This window comes from Penicillium psychrosexuale (assembly GCF_028828465.1).
Source record: "Penicillium psychrosexuale strain IBT 29551 chromosome Unknown utg000002l, whole genome shotgun sequence".
NCBI lineage: Eukaryota > Fungi > Ascomycota > Eurotiomycetes > Eurotiales > Aspergillaceae > Penicillium > Penicillium psychrosexuale.
The window spans coordinates 5798104-5820553 of record NW_026643187.1 but is presented as its reverse complement, the minus strand read 5'-3'; the positions used below and the strand labels follow the sequence as shown (position 1 = coordinate 5820553).

Here is a 22450-nt window from a genome sequence, read left to right as displayed (position 1 = left end):
TCGCATCTTCCATTATCGGGGCTTGCACAGCCAAAATGACCACAGAGGGTCAGCTTGGATATTTGCTTCCAGCTGTACATCCCGTGCGAGATTCAAACGACTCAAATATACTCAAATATGGAGAACGTACGCGCAATTGATACCAAGTCGATCCATCAGGTATCCAACCATGAATTCCAACCCAATACAGAGCTACAGGATGGACTATGGCTCCGGTTCCTTACGTATACCAAGTGGTATCCAAAGGACATGCCACACCCGGAGAAAAAGCTGGTGCTCAAACTGGATATCATGATTCTAATCTTCGGCTGCCTTTCATTCTTCACCAAATACCTTGACCAGCAGGCGATCACCAATGCCTATGTGTCGTATGTCATACCCTCAGTGTAACAAACCCCCCTTACTAACACCTAATAGAGGCATGAAAGAAGACCTCAATCTGCACGGCAACGAATTGAACTACATAACAGCGGTATTCTGGGCCTCGTATTGCACCTCCATGATACCGGCCTGCTACTTCCTAACGCGCACGCGGATCAACATTGCCTTGCCGACTCTGGAAATAGGATGGGGACTATTCACGTTTGGCTGTGCGTGGGCGCAGAATCTAAATACGATATACGCAATGCGCTTCTTCATCGGGATCTGCGAGTCTTGCTCCTTCACCGGCGTCATCTATGTCATCGGCTCGTGGTATAAGCCCGGGGAGGTGACGCGGCGGGTTGCGCTTTTCTTTATCGCTTCTCCACTCGGGACTATGTTCGCGGGATACTTGCAGGCTGCTGCCTATACGAATTTGGAGGGGAGGCATGGATTGCCTGGGTGGAGGTTTGAATCTAATTATATGGTGATGTTCATGATACTGACCCGTTGCAGATGGTTGTTCATTATTTGCACTATTATCACAATTCCTATTTGCATTCTGTAAGTGCCCTATTCCGAGGTTGTTCACTGTTCGTCTAACACAAACCAGTGGATATATCGTTTTCCCAGATGTTCCTCACCGCGCAAAGCCACGGTTCCTAACTGCGACCGAGCACGATATTGCCAATATTCGTCTGAAAGGTCTAACAGCGCCGAGCGAGCTGAAAGTCTCCCGGGCCATCTTCAAGCGAGTCTTCGGACGATGGCATTGGTATGTCTTTGTCCTGCATTGGACCTTAATGGATCAGAACTTCACGCCATACTCGACGCCCTTTAGCCTCTATCTCAAGGCCAAACCAGACGTCTACTCCGTCTCACGGGTGAACACGTTGCCGACAATCGCAACGGCGCTGTCTGTCGTAGCCGCACTAATAGCAGGCGTTACCGCCGATCGCCTGCGAAACTTTTGGATTCCTTCGGTGGCGACCAGTATTCCTGTCCTGGTGGGTGTGGTTTTGCTCGTTGTCTATAATGTCGGCGAAACGGGGCGACTAGCGGGGTTTATCCTCACGGGATTCGAGGGCGGTATGTGGATTTCAAGACAGGCTCTGGTCTTGTCTGTTATTATCAAAAACGGCGATGCTAACTCTGTCACAGCAATTAGTCCGCTCAGTATGAGTTGGGCGACTATCACCATGGCCAAGGATGCCGAAGAACGCGCTATCGTCACGGCAAGCATGAATGCAATCGGCCAGGCCATGGCAGCATGGACACAGATATTTCAGTATCCGGCTGTTTCTGCCCCAGACTTTCGAGCGGGATTCATTTCGAATTTGGTCACCACTGTCGCACAATTCCTGAGTGTTGGCCTGATCGCCTTTCTGGCGAATCGCGACGCGCGAAAAGAGCGATTGTTGTCCAATGTGTGAGGATTGAACTGCCTCATATGCAATACAAGAAAATGCCCTCTAAGCTGAAAATTGCACAACCTGTCACGCCACTCCACAGGGTTGCTGTCCAAATCCCGAAGCTAGTCAAAACCCGGTGATCAGGACGTTGCGATGTGTCAAAGATTCTGCTTTTGCTGTTTTGGAATATCTTGGCATCAAGCACGACATATAGCGGATCCACCTTGATTCTTCAAACTTTTATATAACTTCCTCGCCAGGTCCTTGTTCTTTTTTCTTTATTGTTTTATTGTATACAAGAAAAGGACTCTTGAGAGGGCATACATTTACAATGGCCCCTCCCGTCGCGTCAGAAGTCGTTTCTGAGCAAGTCCAAGATGACTCTCAAACTATCACCAGGTCTCGGACTTCATGGTACCGCTCTATCCCCTTCCAGATCGCCGTGGCTAGTGGTGTCTCATTCACTGCCCCTGGAATGTGGGATGCACTGAACAACCTCGGAGCAGGTGGTGCCGCCGAGCCCTACGCTGTTTCCGCGGCGAATGCTTTGGTCTACGGATTATTTGCCATTGTTTGTATCGCCGCTGGTGCAATCAACAACCGTATTGGTCTACGCTACGGTCTAGTTCTCGGTGCGATCGGTTACCCGATCTACGGTGCCGGTCTGTACACCAACACCTACCACACCACGACATGGTTCATGCTCTTCGGCTCCGCCCTGTGCGGTATCTCAGCTGGATTTTTCTGGGCTGCCGAGGCCGCTATTATCATTGGTTATCCCAGTCCCAAGGAGCGCGCTTTCTACATCGCTGTCTGGCAGACCGCGAAATCTTCTGGTCCGATCGTCGGTGGTGCAATCAGTCTGGGACTGAACGCACAGACGGCCGGAAAGGGAACGATCAGCGCTTCGACTTATATCGTCTTCATTGTCATTATGTGCCTCGGTCTGCCCATTTCGCTCCTACTCAGTCCTGCTGAGAAGGTGCAGCGCAAGGACCACTCTCTTGTGGTTGTGAACATGAAAGAGAGTTGGGCCAAGGAATTCAAGGCTGCCTTTTCTCTGATCTTCACTCGCCGTGTGCTCCTCCTCCTGCCAGCCTTCTTCATCAGCTACTTCTACAACGGCTTCCAGAGCACATGGCTGACCACCTACTTCACCGTGCGATCTCGCGCATTCTCATCTTTCCTCACCAACTTCGCCGGAATCGCGTCTTCGTTCATCATGGCGCTGCTGCTTGATCGCCAGACCATCTTCATCAAGACCCGCGCCAGAATTGCCTTCTGCTCCGTCGTTGCCCTGATCATCGGCACCTGGATCTGGGCTACTGTCCTACAGAAGCAGTTCTACGACCTACCGGAGCCCCCGGTGTTCGACTGGTTCACACCCGGCTTCAACAAGGCGTACGCGCTGATCTTCTTCTGGACCTTCAGCGGCCAAGCCTTCCAACAATTCCTCTACTGGCTGGTCGGCCAGTACAGCACCGACATCTCATCATTATCCTACCACTGCGGTATCCTGCGTGGATTCGAGGCCCTGGGACAGACCGTCGCATGGGCCATGCAGACCGAAGGCGGCGCCAACCACTTCGTCAGCATCGGTCTCAACTTTGGAATCACGATTATCGCGTTTGTCCCCACGTGGATTGTTTTGTCGGAATTGGAACACAGCCACGAGGTGCAGGTCACCGTGGAGGACGTCCCGTCCAAGATAGTCGACGAGGCAACGGCTTAAGCTCGTCACTCGAATTGAGTCATTTGATTCTTCGATTTGCATGTTCTCCGGATTCAACCCGGGAACTCACGTTTTTATTTAATAGATAGACAAGATACCCCTCATGCTCCTACTCAACGCCGAGCATATGCATAATGTATAAAAATATATGAACCTTTCCAGACAAACTGGGAAGGCCTAGCCGATCGGCTTTATTTGAACTTTCTCCAGATTTCTGTAAAGCATTAGCAAAGCAATTATAGAGCGATTGAGACCTAGAATATATTGGAATATATCCTACATATGAATCGATCTAACTAGATGGCGGTATTATTTCCTACGACGTAAGACCATTCAATACGAAGTTCAAATTAACCTTTAATCTAAAAGCCACCAATATCAGTCTGCATTAAGGTGTGACCAGGGTATGCGCCCGTAATGCTTGATATGTATAGCATACGGGTCTGATATTGTACAGGGGCTATCCATCCGGCTATAGAGCTTAAACGCACGTATGGAAATTAGACGTATACCAGCTCTATCCCTGTTGTATCAATCTTAAACTCAATGTCTCCGATTTGCTCCTATTAGTAGCTGTAAGCCCTAGTCCGAAGGAAAAAGAGCAGACTAGAGACTATCGCATCTTCTTATCCATGTGAGTAATATCCTATCATCCTCGCCAGAAATGACTACCTATGTACATATATATACTTTGCACAAATTAACTATGGCGCGCGTATTCCCCACATAGTCATCGCGCAAGGGAGGTCGATGCACTTTCCCTACAGCCCTACATTGTACACCCTACCCTTGCACTAGATACCTAGATCCACGGTCTTTTATTTCCGTTACGGAAAATTGAGAGCATTTCTCGTATTCAAGAAAAGCAAATATCATTCCTACATATGCGAACAAAGAATCAACAACAGTCGGGGTACCCAGACGGGCCAGTTGCAGCCAAAGGATCCACTCCGCACGAAGCCCTAGAGACTAGCCTCACGATAAGCCCTGCAGGTGTCTGGATGTCGGCCAATACTCCGTACTTTTATTCGGGGAATGTGTACGGAGTAATATATGCCATGGTAGTTATCTGAGCTAGTTCCCCTAGATTTTAGACTTTACCCTATTTCTATTTCTCTCCCGCTTAATCGCTGGTTAGGTTATTCATCGCCATGACTGCCAAAGCACCTGGGCTAGAAATGCAGGACCAGGAGGTGCAAGCCATAGAGCGCGATGCTTTCTCAGAGCATGATTTAAAGGCAGGCGCAGGTGTCGACGACATCGACATGCAGCGAATGGGAAAGGCGCAGGAGTTCAAGGTATGTGTGCGTTTCATGGTGTTGATATATATCCATCTGACATTGTCAAGAGAAACATGCGACCTGTGGCAGCTTTGAGTTTTGCATCGGTTTTGCAAGCGACATGGGAGTTTATTCTCATGTGAGTATGAATATGTCATATTACAGATTATGTCTATTTAACATCTCTGATTCGTGCTGTATTCAGCTCTAATTACGAAGGCTTGTATAACGGAGGCTTACCAGGCCTCTTCTACTCCTATCTATGGACATTCATTGGATTCGGATTCATCATCGCCTCGATTTCTGAAATGGCATCTATGGCTCCGACTTCTGGCGGGCAGTATCACTGGGTTTCGGAGTGGTCTTCGCCTCGATACCAGAAGTTCCTGAGTTATATTACCGGTCTGTTTGTTTACTCTAGTTGGATGTTATTTGTCTGACTATTGTTATTATTCTATAGGCTGGATGTCAGTATTAGCATGGCAAGCCGGAGCAGCCTCCGGCTCATTCCTCACTGGAACTATCATCCAGGGACTGATCAGCGTCCGGAACCCGGATTACGATCCGCAGGGCTGGCAGGGCACGCTCTTCGTCTTTGCGATGGTATTGGTGATTTATATCGTCAATGTGTACGGATCTGACGTGATGCCCGTACTGAACAATCTGCTGATGATTCTCCACGTTGTATCGTGGGCGGTTATTATAATCGTCCTGTGGGTGATGGCTCCGCACCAATCCGCCGAAGCGGTGTTCGTTACGCAGTGGAAGAATTACGGCGGTTGGTCTACGATGGGGTTGAGCGTGATGGTGGGACAGATCTCAGCTATCTACGGCTCTCTGAGTAAGTCTGCAAGCCCGTAGCCCATAGTCCAACCTCATACTGAGTCAAAATAGGCTCCGACGCAACGGCCCACATGTCCGAAGAGGTCAAAGACGCCGCTCGATACGTGCCGATCGCCATGGCCTGGGGCTACTTTAGTAACGGCCTCATGGCGATCGTCATGATCATCACCTATCTCTTCGCCACGCCGTCGGTCGAAGACTCCCTAAACGACGCCACGGGATTCCCGTTCCTGTATGTCTTCCAAAAGGCAACGTCTATCGCCGGAACGAATGGGCTCACGGCGATTATCATCCTCCCCGTGATCTTCAGCAACATCCTCTTCAACGCCTCCACCTCCCGACAGACCTTCGCCTTCGCCCGCGACCAGGGCCTCCCATTCGCGAAATGGATCGGCAAAGTGGATGCCCAGCGGCAGATCCCTGTGAATGCCATCGCGCTGTCCTGCGTCATCAGCTGCGCGTTATCGCTTATCAATATCGGCTCCGAGACTGCGTTCAACGCTATTATCTCGCTCAACGTGGCGGCGCTGATGTACACGTATATTACATCGATTAGCTGCGTGATCTACCGCAAGATCTGGTATCCTGATACCCTGCCGCCGCGTCGGTGGGATATGGGACGGTGGGGACTGGCGGTTAATATTATTGGGCTGTTTTACTGCTGTTTCGCGTTCTTCTGGTCGTTGTGGCCCGGGGATGCCGACGTCACTCTGGAGAACTTTAATTGGAGTGTGGTTATCTTTGTTGGGGTTTTTATCGTCAGTCTTGGGATGTATTTTTTCAAGGGCCGGAAGGAATATGTTGGTCCTTCTGTTATTGTGCAGAATCAGGAATGGTGATTGTTTAGTAGAATTGATGGATGCATTAATCCCGTGCCGATATTTATGCCGTGGCTGTGCATAATATGACCGTGACCGAGACCGAGACCATGACCTACCCCAGCCTCATATTGAAACCTTTGACGTGGAAATCTTCGCTTTTTATTTATAACTTCCGAACGGTCTATCATTTCAGAATGTGAACAATCTCAGCCTGGACCTGGAATCGCTGCCTCGGGATCGTCTTGCGCGTCGAGTAAGAAACCACGGACCGTTGGCCCGTGTGGGTTTCCTAAAAATAGGCCTGCGATCTAGAAATTCAGACCCGAGGTTGGTGAACATGTGTGGTTTCAGGTTTTATACTCGGGCATTCATTGTACGCATTCATTATCATTCGTTAGCTAAAACTCTAAGGTTTGCACAACGGAGGGTGTTCATAAGGAATGCATACAAGGACAGCATGATACTGCATTCTAAGAGCAGACCAATTGGAATAGCCCGGAGGTACCACGCGGTATGAGTTTCTAGAAAGGCTGGAGAAAGGGAAGAAGGGGAGTAAAGGGAATGACAGCCAAAGGGAAAGTCAAATACGAAAAGTGAGACTTTTTATGAAGGTCTTGGGCTGGTCTTGGTATGGAGGAAGCCTAAGTATGTATTTTATAGAGTCTGGGGATTATATTGGAGTGTTTCACAGGCATTATGCCTTGGATCGTAGTTAATAGGATGTCTATGTTGGAATAGGACATGAAGATAATAGCCAAATATAGACGTTGCCACTATATTATAGCCAACTATTAGGAATACAATAGTATTCTATACCTACCCACTGAATAAACTAAAATAAAAACCACAATACCCTGCTTATGCATAAAAAAAAGAAAACCCACTCGAAAAGTACCAGTAGACCTTGGGATTGCGTGGTCCACCGATAAAAACCGTCCATTTCCCTTTCGCCTCTTTGGAAAACTTTGGAAATATCTTCGCTTTTTTCTTCTCTGCAATTCTACAGTTTCACTCTACTCTCGCTTCTCTGTCATCTCCTGTACTCTTGAACTCGTGTAATTCATTTGCTCCACTCTTTTGACAGTTCACACCCCATATCACTTGGGCTACTAGAATCACTAAAACCACCGAAATCATCACAAACACCGAAATCACCAATCACCGCAATCACACTCACAATCCAATCTCCCAGTCTCCTCCCTCACCACTCATCCTATCGTGTCGATCGCTTCAACTAGTGACCAGCCTCACCGTCATTCAATCTACAGCTGAATCGTGATATTCTTGGCAGTTCCCACGCTCCACTCTCAGTGGTAGATCACAACCGTTTCAGACATTCCTTGAATCGCGGACGCTAAGAAAGACCGAACTGCCCCTAATAAAATGGACTCCCCCCAATCTCCCACTCCCCAGAGGAGTCGTGGGTTCAGTGTGAAATCCGACAAGTCAGACAAGTCCGGATCAGCGAGCCATAAACGTGGTCCCTCGGAGTCTTCAGAAGAGAAAGCTCGTCGCAATCTACATACCAAAGCAGATCCACTTATCGCCATGAACGAGCTTCAGCCTAGTATGTTTACCACCTTGTTGGCCCGGTCGCATTTCCTCGCACCTCGCACCTCGCACCTCCCACCTCCCATTCCCCATTTCCCATTTCCCATTTCCATTTCACTTCAACTGACACAAACAATAGTGGCCGTGGCCTTGCAAAAGTCCAATTTGGGCTCACTGCGCGAGCTTGAATTCAAGGATCAATATGGCAATGTTATCAGTCCGTATCACTGGCAATCTTTCCTCCCTGGGACTGTCTCCTAACTCCTTACTTCGTTCAGCCGATCCCGACCTGTCAAATCCCACTCGGCCGCGTCTGGAACGCCCCTTGGATACCATTCGATCGTTTGAGGCTGCTATCTACGGCACAAGTATCAATAACCGTGCGTCATATGCTAGAACAGGTATTGGCACTGTGGAAAGTCACAATGAATAGAGGCTGATTATTTGATAGAGGATGCGTCACAAATGGGTGACTTCAGCCGACGGACCAGCTACTACGGAAGTATGCTATCTCTCCCATCTTCAATCCCATCTTCGATCCCTTCTAATCTTCCCAGGTCAAAATGGTCCATCCAACAGCTACTACGGCCAATCGCGACCAGACAGCATCGTGAACGCGTACCAAAACACGCCTCTCTCACCCGAGGGTTCTGTCCCCTATAACCCGGGATATAATCAGAATGGATATAGCCAAAACGGCAGAAGACGTCCCTCTCACCATCCCCGCGGGTCACCCTCGTCGCCCATTAGCCCCTCCGAGGGCTACCCCAACATCGCCGGCTCGCAATACGGCTACCAACGGTCGCGCGACAACATCGCGGCCATGTCGAACAATTCCGGCACCACAGACTACGGCCAGTCCACAGACCCCAGCTCGATCAACAGCTCCAACGACCAATTGCAGCAGCAGGCTCTGCAGCAACAGCGTCTGGACGAGCGGTCCCAAGCCGAGTACGGGTTCAACGGGTTCAACTCCAAGGCACCCCCTGTCCAGTCGATCAGGGACCCGACCATGGGCGGACCCGTTGGAGGTGTCCCGATCTCCACCACACAATCGACTGTCAGCAAGAAGGGTGAGAAAGCGGATAAAAGAAAGAGCTGGTTCAAACGCCGGTTCAGCAAGGATAAATAAAGAATGTCTATGTGAGATTGATATATCTGGACACTTCATTTCTTTTTCTCCTTTTGTTTGGGAATCTGCAGACTGGCGTTGCTATTTGTTTATGGATATGTGGGGTTGTGTTTATTACTCTTCTCTTTTTTGCTTCTTCACTTCTTTCATCGCATGCTCTAATGAGGTTATGATGCATGGACACATGGGACACGTCATGGATTTGGGACTTATTTTGTTTCTTTGATTATTTTGTTTCTGTTTTTAATTTCTTATTCATATTGATCTGTATCTACTCCACATAGCTATCTCCCATGGTATCCATCAATCTTCCTGTTCGAGATTGGATGTATACTTGCAGGTATCTACATATAAGATCTACTAAATAAGGAAAGAAAGCGTAAATCCACCAGAATCCGGAATGAACCCGGAAATTAATTGATACCGCGAGAATTGGGAATCACAAAAGAAGCACAAGATGAAAAGGCCCAGTATACCCTACTTCCGTCCTAGCAACTTATTCTTCAACTTATCCGCCAATCCCTCATTGGCAACCTTCTTCTTGCCCTTTGTCGCATCATCAAGATGAATATTACCCTGTCCACCACGCTACCAAAAAGTCAGCCTGGGATGCAAAAGCAAGAAGGGAAAAAAACGAAAGTAAAAAGAGCCGCATCCGGAAAGAGAATACGAAAACCATAACCGGGATAATCAATCATAAAACAAATCAAACGCAAAGCAAAACAGCTCTCTGCTTACCCCAATATGGAAAGTTTCGTCTGTGGAGTGGCGGACCGCAAGCTCGGGGATCATCTCGGTGTCGTGGGGAACCTTGGACGTGGGGCGCATCATCGGGGAGCCGATATTTCCTGCGCCGCCTCGCTGGAGTTGTATCAGTATTTGTATCGCTAAAAGACTGGATTTGGGTGTTGAAAGTATAGATATAGGTATAGGTAGGTAGGTAGGAAGGTAGGTAGGTAGGTACTCACGCCGGCAGAGTAAGCGCCATCACCTTGGTCGCCGTAGTTTCCTTCGCGGACGATCTCGCCATCGACGTATCTATTCGATGTTTAGTATTTATCGCTTGCGCTTGTCGCTTGTGATAGATGAGGACATACTCGGTGTTATCCTTGCCGATGTTGCCTTGACCTAATATTCGAGCTTGTTAGTTGGTGGGCGCGATGACGCATAGACTCGGGTGCTTGCCTCCTCGGCCGTGAGAGACGATGGGTGCCTCGGACGTGGATGCCTCGGACGTGGATGCCTCGGGCTCTGTCTTATCGGGCATCTTGACTGGTTCTTGTCAGAGATAGATGTTCAAGTCGGTGTATATGTCGTTGCAAATAGTGGCGGGGTGGTAGATGCGAAAGGAAGAATGGTGGGGCAGGGAAGATATTTATCGATGGGGCGATACATGCAGGTACAGATGCGATGGCGGGGAAATCCACGTGAGCTTACTGTTTCTTAAGTCGTACGGGGAATGTAGAGAAGTGGATTTTGGGGGGATCTAGATCTTTTTAAGTATAATCCACCTGGATGGTAGCTATCGGGTAGATAATACAGGGATTCGCAGCCAATAAAGGTGGTTCGTCGTGAAATGAGCCAAGCGGTTCCCGAGGTCCCCTATTTCGCTTGTCTAGTTATCTAAGTTGGATGTCATTCGGATGTTATTCAACGACATTGACATTTTATATTCGACAACTGCAGGGACGATAAGATACCGGCCTCCGATTGGTAGAGGCGGCCACTGACAAACTGTAATTGGCCGATAGCGAGCTTGGCGGTTACTTTATATTACGATGATAACTAGAGAGAGTATGTATTACTTGATAGAATATCGCAGTAGCCGCCGAGATGGTAAGAGAATAATGGAGTTGTGCATACTACTACCCGAATCAAACCAGACACCTTACTTCGTCTTTTTGTCTTCACTTGAGCCACCGGTGGTAGGAAGTCCCATGAAAATCTTGAATGAATCGTAGCTGTAGAATCAGGGTCAGTATATATCCACACAAACCAAACAAAGCGAGACCATACATCATCCATTGGAGTCCAGTCTATACGAAGATGTTAGCACCTAGCTTAACCACACTAAGCATAAGCAACTCACCAAAGTACCAATCATCACAATACGAACAGGCAGTCCGTTCCACAATCCCCGGAAGCCAATGTCACCATAGATGCGGCTCATAGCAGCACCGAATGCCTCACCCGCCAGTCGATTCGCGTTCAACTTGCTGACCATAACATCGGCAGGGTGCGATACCGCAGCACACAGAATACCAGCGAGGTAACCGCCGGTGAATGCAACGGCAGTCTGTGCACCCTTGTTGTAGTCGGACTTCTGGCCTGGCAGATTGTGGTAGATCATCTCAACGATAGTCTCGAAGGAAGCGAACTTCATCATCGTGTAGGGGACTTGACGGCCCCACAGCGGGTAAAGACCTTTGTACAGACTGGTAGGGTGAGCATATAGATTCGATTCAGAACAGAAGGATACATGTCAACTCACCCAGCAACGCCCTCCTTGGCAACAACGCCCGAAATACCACTGAAAGTACCTGTAATCTCAGGGGGAATGGTAGTCTGACCACGCACCTTGACAGACTCGAACGGACACAGCGCTAGATCTGCGATGAACTCTGCTGAGGCACTGGCTGTCAGGTAGATGGCAGTCTTGAACCGGTTCGCGTTCTCCTGGCCGACCAGGTCGCTGTAGAATACCTTGAAGTACTCGTATCCTCCATACTTGAAAGCTCCTTGGGCCTGTATACCATCAGTATAGATAATTAAGGTAAAAGACCCACAGGTTACCCAGGCTTACACTGTAGCCGAAGAACGTAGGACTCCAGCCCGTAAAGACACCACGAATACCTTCAGCCGCACGTATAGTGTGGAAGGCTTGTAGGTTGCTCTTATAGAGCTTGGGATCGACCTGGCGGCGACATTTAATCAGGTCGAGGGGTGTCACGGCAGTGTGGGTAAGGCCCTGATATACGTGAGTACCTGGCGATCATAATTCAGACAGAGAAGCTACTGACACACGCCATCATTCCACCAAATGTGCACGCTACATAGTACTTCAGAGAGCCAGGCTGGATCTTGCCGGTCTTCTGCTGGGCCTTCTGGCTTGCGGCATTGAATTCCCGGCTTGCCTCATTGGCAATGTCGTCGGCCTTGGTCTTCACGTCGTCGACTGCACTCCAGGCTGTGAACGGTCTGTTTTTCGCGGACTTCGCATCGCTCACGGCACCCAGAGGATGCTGGGCGGCGAAAGCGTTGATCCAGTCCGGAAGCATGGTGTACTTCGGGTAGTGGGTATAAGTGGAGTCGGCTTGATATCCGGTGATCTCCACCAAAGGGTGGGTTTTGAGTGATACTGATGTGTTTCTTTCTGTTGAATCTGTATGAGAGATTGAATATAATTGAAATGAGGTGGGAAATCAAGATCCCAAGACAATGACGTGCGGAGGTTGTAAGTGGCGCTGGCGGGGTACAAGGATAGTACGGGGTACTCCGGACTTTTGAGGAGTATGACTTCAGTCTTGATATGTACTCTGGGGAAATTAATTCTTACTCTTTAAATAACAGCTATCTGAGATTGAATGGACTTATAGCTATCTCCGTGTAGTCTGTGCCTTTTAACATGCTGCAACATGTATACATGCCATGCCCCTGGCCAGGATTACAATCCTAGGCCAAGAGAGAACCCCGTTTGTATATATACTTAGGGGAATATATTCCGCAAAGTAGATTCTATAATTCTAGATCGGGGCATCTATTATAACATTTCCTAATGCTATGTTTAATTGCCTATGATCTGGACATACTTACTCTATATATAGTGGGTGATGTTATACCGACCAGAGGCCGTCTTAAGTCCGTAATTTCCTACTTTTCTTTATGCCCTTCTAATTATTGAAGTACACTCTAGGGCTAAATTTGCAATCAAAAGCAAGCAGAGAGAAAATAGAAATATAGATCTGATAGCCTCCGTGGCCGCAAGCGTCTTCCGTAGTGGAGTTAATGCCAAGCTTGACATCAAAAAGTCATCCCCAAGGTTGCAAGCTCTTGACCTGCACGACTTAGGTATACCTACTGAGAACCCTTACTTGAATTCTCAATCTTTACACCTGGACAATTATTCTCCACTTTCCAGCTACCTGTACTTCTTCTCAACAACCCTCCAACTCTCCAACTCATCCACTGCCCCTCACCAACCCCTCATCCCGATCAAACTCAAAATGGCTTCATACTCGACCGCTAGCGAGGCCTTCACCCGCGAGAAGCAAACCCCCTCCGACACAAATACATCTACAGCAGCCTGGGCCGACAAGTACCGCGGTGTCCGTCTCCCCAATCCACCCATCTGGCCCAAACTAACAAAAAAACAGGCAACAATCGAAGATCTCGACCCTCCCGCGGCGCTCTCAATCTCCTCCGAAGACCCAATCTCCACAGCCCTAATGGCCGCCTACGAGCGCGACTACACGCACCTCACCGTTATCTCCCCGACAAAGCGCTCCCTGCTAGGCTACCTCAGCATCCCACGGCTACGGGAGCTGCTGCAGAGCGGCACCGTGAAAGAAAGCGACCCCGTCTCCGCGGCGATGCAGCGGTTTAACCGCAAACGCGGTCTCTACCAGGTCATCACGATGAACACGCCGCTCGAGGAGCTCGAGAACTTCTTCGAGAGCGAGACGGGGCCGAATGGCGAGAAGCGCGAGAAGCAGCAGTTCGCTGTGGTTACCGATGAGGCGCGCAAGTTTGTGCTGGGTGTTGCTACCAAGGCGGACTTGGAGGAGTTTGTCAAGCGCAGACCTACCTAAGTGGATGTGGAGCTGAGAATGGGAATATGTGAGAGTGATTTCTGTTTGGCAATGCATATCGGCGTATCTGTCTATACTGGGGCATGGGTCGAGGTCTTTCTTGTCTCTAGATGCGGTTCTTTCAACATGAACAGCGCTTTTTAATGGCCTTGACATTGAAGTATGGGGCTTGATATCTTGGGGATATCCGAGATATCTAACAGTAAAATGAATAGCTCAGTCAATGTATAGTTTTACAATTGAGTCCTTGGATGGTTGAAGTTGTTCCATCCCAATTATACATAACAGAAACCCCAACCACCTGAACAATGCCGTAACGCCGAAAATAATCATTTTCCTCAGATCCGGTTTATCCAACCTACTGGGCTTTCTTTGAATCTGGCTTGCTGGCCGCTTGTCTATCCTCCTGGTCTTCCATCCAGGCGACGTAGATATATGCGAACAAGACCGCGTTGGCGGTAACGGCGGCGGTAATTCCGGCGAGTGTCGAGCTCCCTGAATAACATCAATTCAATTAGTATATGTCATTGCAAGTTGAACGCAGAAATACTCACCACTGAAAATTGTATTCACAGTCAAGAAATACATGCCAATAGGGCCAATGATCATGGCAGCTGTGAAGCCGAGCAGCTTGTAGATCACATCTCTAAATACCAGAGCTAATAAGAATATGTCTTCGAGAATCAATTTAAGCTTCTAAGGTCATTATCTTACGCAGGAACAGCTGGGGCCACGTCGGAAGTGCCTTGCGGTTCAGGCTTCGCCGCAACATCGGCGTAGGACTGGTTGTGGGGGCGTCGGGAAGACATCCTTGTTTCTTTAGGGCAACAATATCCAAGTGAGTCAAATGCAAAGGATGTAAAAGGGAGGTCTGAGAGACAAAGGAGCTGAAGCTATCGCAAGTGCGGAGAGAAGGTTAGTGCCCGCCGTCACATGGCATTTGATTGGTGGGTTGAGGTATATGCCATGTGACTCCTTATTGTCTCATTGTCTCATTCCGATTCTGTTCGCTGCGGTTCATTGTTCATTCACAAAGTAGAGAACTAAGCCTGATTCAGTCGTCTTTATGAGGCTTAACTGCTCAATATGTCTCACCTCTTTGTTCTCATTCACAGCTTAATTGACGGCTCTCACACGTGATTGGGCGCGTCCGATCGCGCGTGTCCGCTTTGGCAGAAAAAACGTTCCTGAATAGCGCTGAACAATTAGATGAGTCGATGATTCAATGACATTGTTGTATTGAGAGCAATGGAAGAAGCTATCAATAGTACTCCCCCTCGAGATATAAAAACCATCCCGAGTACCCCTCCCGGCGAAGACTACGAAACTATCGCAACTCTCCCAGCGATAACCCCATCGCAAAGATTGACCCAACCAACACAACTACTTGAACATCCCTACTCAAGACATAACAATACTGTCATTCAAGTTGCTGCATCTTCACCGCTTGGCCCTGCCTTTTCTCCTCCCCGCCGAGTCCAAGGCGGTCTACTTTCATCCTTGATCGCTCCTTCTGGGACGCAATTTCGCCCTCCTGCCTCTGGTCCTACCAAACGAACACCGCGGTTTGATCTCGACGACGGCCCGACATATCGAGGTGGCTCTTCAGACGAAGAGTGTCATCTACAAAGTACCGACATAAAACCGTCCATGTTTGCGAAACCCCCTCGGGATTCTGAAAAAGAAAAGATCATGGAGTCGCCCGTGCGCCCTGATGCTGGGGCAATGGATCGGTTCCGAGAAATTACAGCCTCTGCCATGTACGATCCGAAGAACGCTGGAACCGCCACCAAGCGGACTGCAGATCAGATGAGTCCGCCGGCACCCAAGGGAGTTGCCACGAAGAAAGCCCGCCAGGATGCGCCCTCTCGCGCGCCACCTTCAGGAGTTCCAGACATCCCCCTTCACGAAATCAACGACTTCAGACTCCGTGTTAAAGTTGAGCGTATTCTCAAAGTTATGCCGCATATGACTGTTCTAGCCTGTATGGATGCGATGTTGAAAGCAAAGGGAAACTACGACGGCGCGCTCCAGATCCTTGCCCAGATGGATTCTGAAAATGGTCCTGTGGTGATTGCATCCTCCGATGATGAATTGAGTGCCTCCCCCGCTACAGGCCCCGTTCCCATAGCCAAGCAGAACATCAAAGCCCGTGGCACCATCCAGGACAAGTGGGCAGCAATGAAGCAGCCCAAGGGCCACGAATCCGATGACGAAGGAAAGCCTCGTCGCCGACTCGTTCGTGGACCCAAGTCTGATGGTTCCCGTGCTGTTTCTCCTTCCCGTGCTATCACAATCAAGGATGACAGTCCCCCGAAAAATAAGTTGGGACGCCTTCAGAAGGGGCGCAAAGCTCCTTCGCCCGACCGATCCGAGTCCCCCGAGGCTATGATGAGTGATTCGGACGATTCAAACGCTCAGGTCCAAGAATCCACCGCTGGCGGTTTGGATTCCAAGGTCCTGAAATTCTTCAACACATGTCGTGTTCAGGATCTCGCTGATATCGCCTCTATCCCCGAAGCAACCGCAGAAATCATCATTTCGAACCGTCCATATGAGACTCTCGATGAAGTTCGTGTTGTCTCTGCTCCAGTCGCACAGACTGTGAAGCCCAAGGGCAAGAGAGGAGGCAAGGCCCCCAAGCCCATCGGAGACAAGATTGTCGACAAGTGTATTGATATGTGGACTGGATATCTGGCCATTGACGCTCTTGTTGGCGAGGTTGAGGAACTCGGCAAGCCTGTCGCTGAAGAGATGAAGAAATGGGGTGTCGACACCTTCGGGAAAAAGGGCGACTTGGAAATCACCAACCTTGCTCCTGCCAAATCAGAACATGACTCTGGTATTGCAACTCCCACAACTGAACGTCAATCTTCCGAAAGTGACGAAGAAAGCGACAAACTGGTCGTTTCTAAGCGCAAATCTCGTTTTATCTCACAGCCTTCTATCATGGCCGACGACCTGGTAATGAAAGATTACCAAGTGGTGGGAGTCAACTGGCTGGCATTGTTGTTTGAAAAGAACCTCAGCTGCATCCTGGCTGATGACATGGGCCTGGGTAAGACCTGCCAGGTCATTGGATTCCTCGCGCATCTGTATGAGAAGGGCATTAAGGGCCCTCACCTGATTGTTGTCCCATCTTCCACCATTGAGAACTGGCTTCGCGAGTTCCAGAAATTCTGTCCGGTCTTGAACGTCATGCCTTACTACGCCGGTCTCAATGAGCGTGCTCTCATCCGCGAGGAGATCGAGGAACGACGTGACGAGATCAACGTTGTGATCACTACCTACACCATTGCCAAGGCAAAGCTTGATGCTAAATTCTTGCGTGACATGGATTTCACTGTCTGTGTCTACGATGAAGGTCACATGCTGAAGAACCATCAATCTCAGCTGTACGAAAAGTTGATTCGAATTCGGGCACGTTTCCGTCTGCTTCTCACTGGTACTCCTCTCCAGAATAACTTGCAGGAGCTGGCATCTCTTCTCGGCTTTATTCTTCCCTCGGTCTTCCGCGAGCACAAGGATGACCTTCATGCAGTCTTTTCCAACAAGGCAAAGACCACCGACGAGTCCCACGCTACTCTCCTATCTCAGCAGCGCATTGAGCGCGCAAAGTCCATGATGAAGCCCTTTATCCTCCGACGAAAGAAGCACCAGGTCATTGATCTTCCAGCCAAGCACTCCCATGTCGGTTGGTGCCAAATGAAACCTTCTCAGGTCAAGATTTACGATCACGAAAAAGCAGAAGTGCGCCAGCTCGTGGCAGACCGTCTTGCTGGAAAGAAGACTGGATCGAAGTCCGCCAACATTCTCATGAAGCTGCGCCAGGCCGCTATTCACCCCCTCCTTGCTCGTCGTCACTACACCAACGAGATTCTACAGAAGATGGCCAAGGCCTGCCTGAAGGAAGACAAGTGGTCGCTATCCGACCCTAACATCATCTACGAGGAGCTCATGCCATACAACGACTTCGAGTGCCACCACATGTGTGTGGAGAACCCCAATTCCCTCGGCAAGTTCAAGCTCAAGAACGACGAATGGATGGACTCCGGTAAGGTGGAGCACCTCAAAGAGCTTCTCACCCGTTTCATCGCCAATGGCGATCGCACCCTCATCTTCTCTCAATTCACGATGGTGATGGACATCCTTGAGCACGTCCTGGAAACCCTGAAAATCGAGTTCGTCCGCCTGGATGGCCGCACCAACGTGGAGGACCGCCAGTCCATCCTCGACGCCTTCCACGAGCGCACCGAGATCCCCGTCTTCCTCCTGTCCACCAAGGCTGGTGGTGCCGGTATCAACTTGGCCTGTGCCAACCGCGTGGTCATCTTCGACTCTTCCTTCAACCCACAGGAAGATGTGCAGGCCGAGAACCGTGCGCACCGCGTGGGCCAGACCCGCGAGGTCGAGATCTACCGTCTGGTGACCAAGAGCACTATCGAGGAGCAGATCCACGCACTGGGCCAGACCAAGCTGGCACTTGACCAGGCCGTGGCTGGAGATGACGAGGCCGGGGCCAAGAAGAGTGAGGAGGTCGGCATGAAGGCCGTCGAGGAAATGATGATTGCCGAGCTGGAGGCGGAGGCAGCGGCGGAAGCAGCGGCGGAAGCAGCGGCAGCTGCAGAGAAGTGAGCGAGCCCAAAGAGAAGAGAAAACAAGAAAACAAGAAAACAAAAAAAAACAAAAAAAAGGGTACACTGGAGTTTCTATTGTGAGTATCTGCATGGCGATGCAGAGAATGCATAATACTGGTGTTTGGGGGGGATCATTTGTTAGATTAGAGGATCAAATCCAACTACCATTGATTTAGTACACGACGTTGTAAGCTTCATAAAGCGCAGAGTGATATGTATTGTAATAAGGACTAGATAGTCATCAAGGAGCATGGTGTATGTAAGTGGGGAATAATCTATAGAGAGAACAGATGAAAGTAATCATAAACACCTCAGAATGCAGATAAAAGCAAGATAAAAGGAAGAATGAACCGAGAGAAAACCGAGGGCTATGCATGGGACCGAAGACAGGATGTGAAGCGAAGTAACAATGGACAGAAAACGCAAGCAACATTTACGCCGTCACCTGAGACGGAGCCTGAGTCTGTGCAGCGGGAATAGCAGCCTCAACAGCTGGCTGCTCAGCATCAACCTGAACAACCTTAGCCGGCTGAGGAGCCGAAGACCGCCGAATAGGACCACCAGCATGAACAGCCGGCGAGGGCGTCTTAGTCCGAACAGCACCGCCGCCAGCCGCACGAGCAGCCTCCGACCCCATGGCATTCTGCACAGCCTTCGACTTAGGCTCCGACTGGGATTCTGTACCGGTCACACCGGGGGCAGCCTCCCACTTCTCATCCAGACCGAGTAGCTCATCAACACGCATAGCAGCAGGAAGCAAATCGTCGAATTTCAACGCGCGGCAGATATCAAGATACGTCTTGGACAACTTCGCATCCTTGAACTCCTTGTCTTTTCCGGGGATCAGCATGTTGAGCAGGTACTTGGTATTTCCCAGCCGATTCTCCGACTCCATACAGAAGCGCATGTACTCGTAAACAACGTCCCGCCACGGCGCGACGCCGCCAGCCTCGTTAGTCCGGAAACAAGAGGCGTTGGTCTCCGCAGAGGTCGCGATCATCGCGCCATCAACGCCGTACTCGGCTATCAGCGCGAGGCCCTGGTCGCGCGATGTCACGTCGCCGTTCATCACGCACGCCACGCCGGCGTCGTGGCAGATCCTCGCTACCATGGGGAGCTGGTCCCGGATTGCGCGTTCGCGCGGCCGCATGGGAGTCGTGCGACAGTGCACCGTCAAGCCTGTGATGCCTGTTTTCACGAGGCGGGAGACGAGAGCTTCTGTTTCTTCGGGCTTGGAGAGGATGCGGATTTTTACCGAGATGCCGATCTCGAAGGGTGTCCCGACTTCCTTGACGAGGGCCTCCAGGATTGAGACGAGGAGGTCTGGGGTGCGGAGGAGGGCGGCGCCCATGCCGCCGCTCGTGGAGAAGGGTTTCGGGCAGCCGGAGTTGACGTCGATGCCTGAGACGTCGGCGGCCACGACGCGCGCCGCTTGCACTGCTAGCTCTGGGCTGGCCGTGCCGATTTGGTAGACTAGTCGGCCCTTTTCGCGCGCCGGGTCGATGCGGTAGATGACTGATTCTTTGAGTGGTTTGTTGGGGCGGCCGCCGTTGCTGGGCATGCGGGTGAATTCGATGGTGCCGTTTCGTGGGTTCACGCGTCGCTCGGCGCCGATCATCGCGCGGTCAATTGTTTCCGGGCCCCAGACGAGGTCGGCGCCGTATTTCAGTGCTAGGAGGCGTGAGGGTAGTTCGCCTGAGCGGACCATTGGAGCGAGGACGATTTTGTTGCGGTAGTCGACGCCGTTGGTAGGAATGGGCACGCGCGGCACAACGGCCGACGCGGGGGCGGTTGTAGCTGCGGTTGCGAGTGTTGCCATTGTTTTGCGGAGAATTCTGATCATAGCATTCCCATATGTGGTGTGCGGGGAGAGCGGAGTATAGAGCGGCTTTTTTTTTCCTGGGGTGACTCGCGATGGAAAGCTTGAGTCACGTGGAGATAGTGGCGATAACTGTTTTTTGAAGTAGGGTTGTCATTGGATTTCATGTATTGATGTAATTTACCTTTATTCTGGTATTTTTCAAGCTGAGCCAAAGCAGCCAATCGTTGGGCTCCATTCCCAGCCAAGGATCACGACATGACTTCCAAGGTTGTGATCCCAAGATGCCTCCGTATAACTAATGTGAAGATTCTACAATTGAAGGAAAACAATTGGACTGAACAGGCAATCGATCTAGACAACATAGGCGTACGTATACTGCCGATATCGGCGTCATAGTATGGGGTCGGGTATGTACATGCGGTGTACAACATACATCTGTCAAATAGCTAAAAGATATAGCGTACATGTATGCTATGTACGTCTCACCGCATGTAGTCAATTGTATACAATATACATCCACATTGGCCTGGTCCAGTCGGGATATCAAAGTCGGGGTGACCATAAGAAGCCGACTTTCGGAACTGCCATGTTTCTTAATTTTTCCCCATACCCAAACCTCCGACAAGGGGTAACACCGCCACGCATTGCAGCTTATACCCTTTGATTGAGGTTATAATTCAGTTTCAAGTTTTGTATCTGAAATACTAAATCAAACAAACACGGCACCCAGAGCTTTCCAACACAGCCAATGACTTGTCCTCCCTTGGCCCGACTGGGAAGTGCCACCTCCACCGCCTCCCGCCGTGTTTGGCGCACATCAGCAGCGCTGGCTCCCCCCACTTCTGCTGCCCCTCTCTCTTCCTCTTCCTTTTCTTCTCCCTTATCCCGTGTGGCACAAGTATCTCGACACATTTCGTCTACCTCGCCCAGCATGACTTACTCCATCCGCAAGATCGGTACCCCATACACTCTCGAGCACCGCGTGTTCGTTGAGAAGGATGGCGTCCCCGTTTCTCCCTTCCATGACATTCCTCTCTACGCCAACGAGCAGCAAACCATCCTGAACATGGTCGTTGAGATCCCCCGCTGGACCAACGCCAAGCAGGAGGTACGACACACAGCCCCGCAATTGACCTCAGCTGTATACTGACTGCCTCAACAAACAGATCTCCAAGGATGATTTCCTCAACCCCATCAAGCAGGACACCAAGAAGGGCAAGCTCCGCTTCGTCCGTAACTGCTTCCCCCACAAGGGTTACCTCTGGAACTACGGTGCCTTCCCTCGCGTAAGCTTCGAACCTTCCTCCCACACCCGTGGGTAAGAAGAGGGGCAAAAACTGACCTTGTGTACCAGACTTGGGAGGACCCCAACTCCATCCACCCCGAGACCAAGGCCAAGGGTGACAACGATCCCCTCGACGTTTGCGAGATTGGTGAGCTTGTCGGCTACACCGGCCAGGTCAAGCAGGTCAAGGTTCTCGGCGTCATGGCCCTGATTGACGAGGAGGAGACCGACTGGAAGATCATTGTCATCGACGTCAACGATCCTCTTGCTCCCAAGCTCAACGACATCGAGGATGTCGAGCGCCAGCTTCCTGGACTCATGCGCGCCACCAACGAGTGGTTCCGCATCTACAAGATCCCCGACGGAAAGCCCGAGAACCAGTTCGCCTTCTCCGGCGAGTGCAAGAACAAGAAGTACGCCGAGGATGTCATTCGCGAGTGCTCCGATGCCTGGGAGAAGCTTGTCACTGGCAAGACCCCCCGTGGCGATATCAGCCTGTGAGTTCTACATGCATATATCCTTTTGAGGATTTGAAGCTAACCTGCACAGTGCCAACACCACCGTCGAGAACTCTCCCGACCGTGTTGACCAGGCCCAGCTCGCTGCCATCCCCCGCAACGAGAACCTCCCCCCTGCTCCCATTGATGGAAGCATTGACAAGTGGTTCTTCATCTCAGGTGCCGCAGTATAAATGATATTCTCTGAAAGAGACCTATAAAACTAACTCAAAACTTTCAAGCCTATGATCTTACGCCTGATGGGAAGTG

The 22450-nt window shown here is 50.3% G+C and overlaps 10 protein-coding genes across 10 annotated transcripts; 6 read left to right on the top strand and 4 right to left on the bottom strand.

The window, feature by feature from the left end:
- Nucleotides 1-117: 117 nt before the first annotated feature.
- Nucleotides 118-3504, top strand: N7518_003360 (uncharacterized protein; the record flags this gene model as incomplete). The annotated part of the gene is made up of 6 exons (XM_057184287.1): nt 118-368; nt 418-828; nt 877-924; nt 974-1449; nt 1522-1777; nt 2073-3504. The coding sequence occupies 6 exons, from the start codon at nt 118-120 to the stop codon at nt 3502-3504; spliced, it is 2874 nt and encodes a 957-aa protein (XP_057045737.1).
- Nucleotides 3505-4655: 1151 nt separating this feature from the next.
- N7518_003359 (putative GABA permease) lies at nt 4656-6466 on the top strand (the record flags this gene model as incomplete). The annotated part of the gene is made up of 5 exons (XM_057184286.1): nt 4656-4802; nt 4853-4923; nt 4990-5186; nt 5245-5625; nt 5679-6466. 5 exons carry the CDS (start codon nt 4656-4658, stop codon nt 6464-6466), a joined length of 1584 nt encoding a protein of 527 aa, XP_057045736.1.
- Nucleotides 6467-7831: 1365 nt separating this feature from the next.
- Nucleotides 7832-9131, top strand: N7518_003358 (DUF2406 domain-containing protein; the record flags this gene model as incomplete). The annotated part of the gene is made up of 5 exons (XM_057184285.1): nt 7832-8015; nt 8139-8216; nt 8278-8400; nt 8451-8501; nt 8557-9131. The coding sequence occupies 5 exons, from the start codon at nt 7832-7834 to the stop codon at nt 9129-9131; spliced, it is 1011 nt and encodes a 336-aa protein (XP_057045735.1).
- A 477-nt stretch (nt 9132-9608) lies between these two features.
- Nucleotides 9609-10398, bottom strand: N7518_003357 (DUF3602 domain-containing protein; the record flags this gene model as incomplete). The annotated part of the gene is made up of 5 exons (XM_057184284.1): nt 9609-9719; nt 9870-9992; nt 10100-10169; nt 10229-10259; nt 10305-10398. 5 exons carry the CDS (start codon nt 10396-10398, stop codon nt 9609-9611), a joined length of 429 nt encoding a protein of 142 aa, XP_057045734.1.
- A 621-nt stretch (nt 10399-11019) lies between these two features.
- On the bottom strand, nt 11020-12409 carry N7518_003356 (putative mitochondrial phosphate carrier protein; the record flags this gene model as incomplete). Its single annotated transcript, XM_057184283.1, has 6 exons — nt 11020-11092; nt 11148-11167; nt 11221-11566; nt 11623-11876; nt 11935-12099; nt 12152-12409. The coding sequence occupies 6 exons, from the start codon at nt 12407-12409 to the stop codon at nt 11020-11022; spliced, it is 1116 nt and encodes a 371-aa protein (XP_057045733.1).
- Nucleotides 12410-13354: 945 nt separating this feature from the next.
- On the top strand, nt 13355-13939 carry N7518_003355 (putative cystathionine beta-synthase (beta-thionase); the record flags this gene model as incomplete). Its single annotated transcript, XM_057184282.1, has 1 exon — nt 13355-13939. The coding sequence occupies one exon, from the start codon at nt 13355-13357 to the stop codon at nt 13937-13939; it is 585 nt and encodes a 194-aa protein (XP_057045732.1).
- Nucleotides 13940-14297: 358 nt separating this feature from the next.
- Nucleotides 14298-14748, bottom strand: N7518_003354 (vacuolar ATPase assembly integral membrane protein VMA21; the record flags this gene model as incomplete). Its single annotated transcript, XM_057184281.1, has 3 exons — nt 14298-14434; nt 14494-14585; nt 14654-14748. The coding sequence occupies 3 exons, from the start codon at nt 14746-14748 to the stop codon at nt 14298-14300; spliced, it is 324 nt and encodes a 107-aa protein (XP_057045731.1).
- Nucleotides 14749-15187: 439 nt separating this feature from the next.
- N7518_003353 (DEAD/DEAH box helicase) lies at nt 15188-18574 on the top strand (the record flags this gene model as incomplete). The annotated part of the gene is made up of 1 exon (XM_057184280.1): nt 15188-18574. The coding sequence occupies one exon, from the start codon at nt 15188-15190 to the stop codon at nt 18572-18574; it is 3387 nt and encodes a 1128-aa protein (XP_057045730.1).
- Nucleotides 18575-19009: 435 nt separating this feature from the next.
- On the bottom strand, nt 19010-20395 carry N7518_003352 (tRNA-dihydrouridine(20) synthase (NAD(+)); the record flags this gene model as incomplete). Its single annotated transcript, XM_057184279.1, has 1 exon — nt 19010-20395. The coding sequence occupies one exon, from the start codon at nt 20393-20395 to the stop codon at nt 19010-19012; it is 1386 nt and encodes a 461-aa protein (XP_057045729.1).
- Nucleotides 20396-21329: 934 nt separating this feature from the next.
- ipp1 (inorganic diphosphatase IPP1) lies at nt 21330-22374 on the top strand (the record flags this gene model as incomplete). The annotated part of the gene is made up of 4 exons (XM_057184278.1): nt 21330-21506; nt 21565-21684; nt 21753-22180; nt 22233-22374. 4 exons carry the CDS (start codon nt 21330-21332, stop codon nt 22372-22374), a joined length of 867 nt encoding a protein of 288 aa, XP_057045728.1.
- Between the last annotated feature and the right edge of the window lie 76 nt (nt 22375-22450).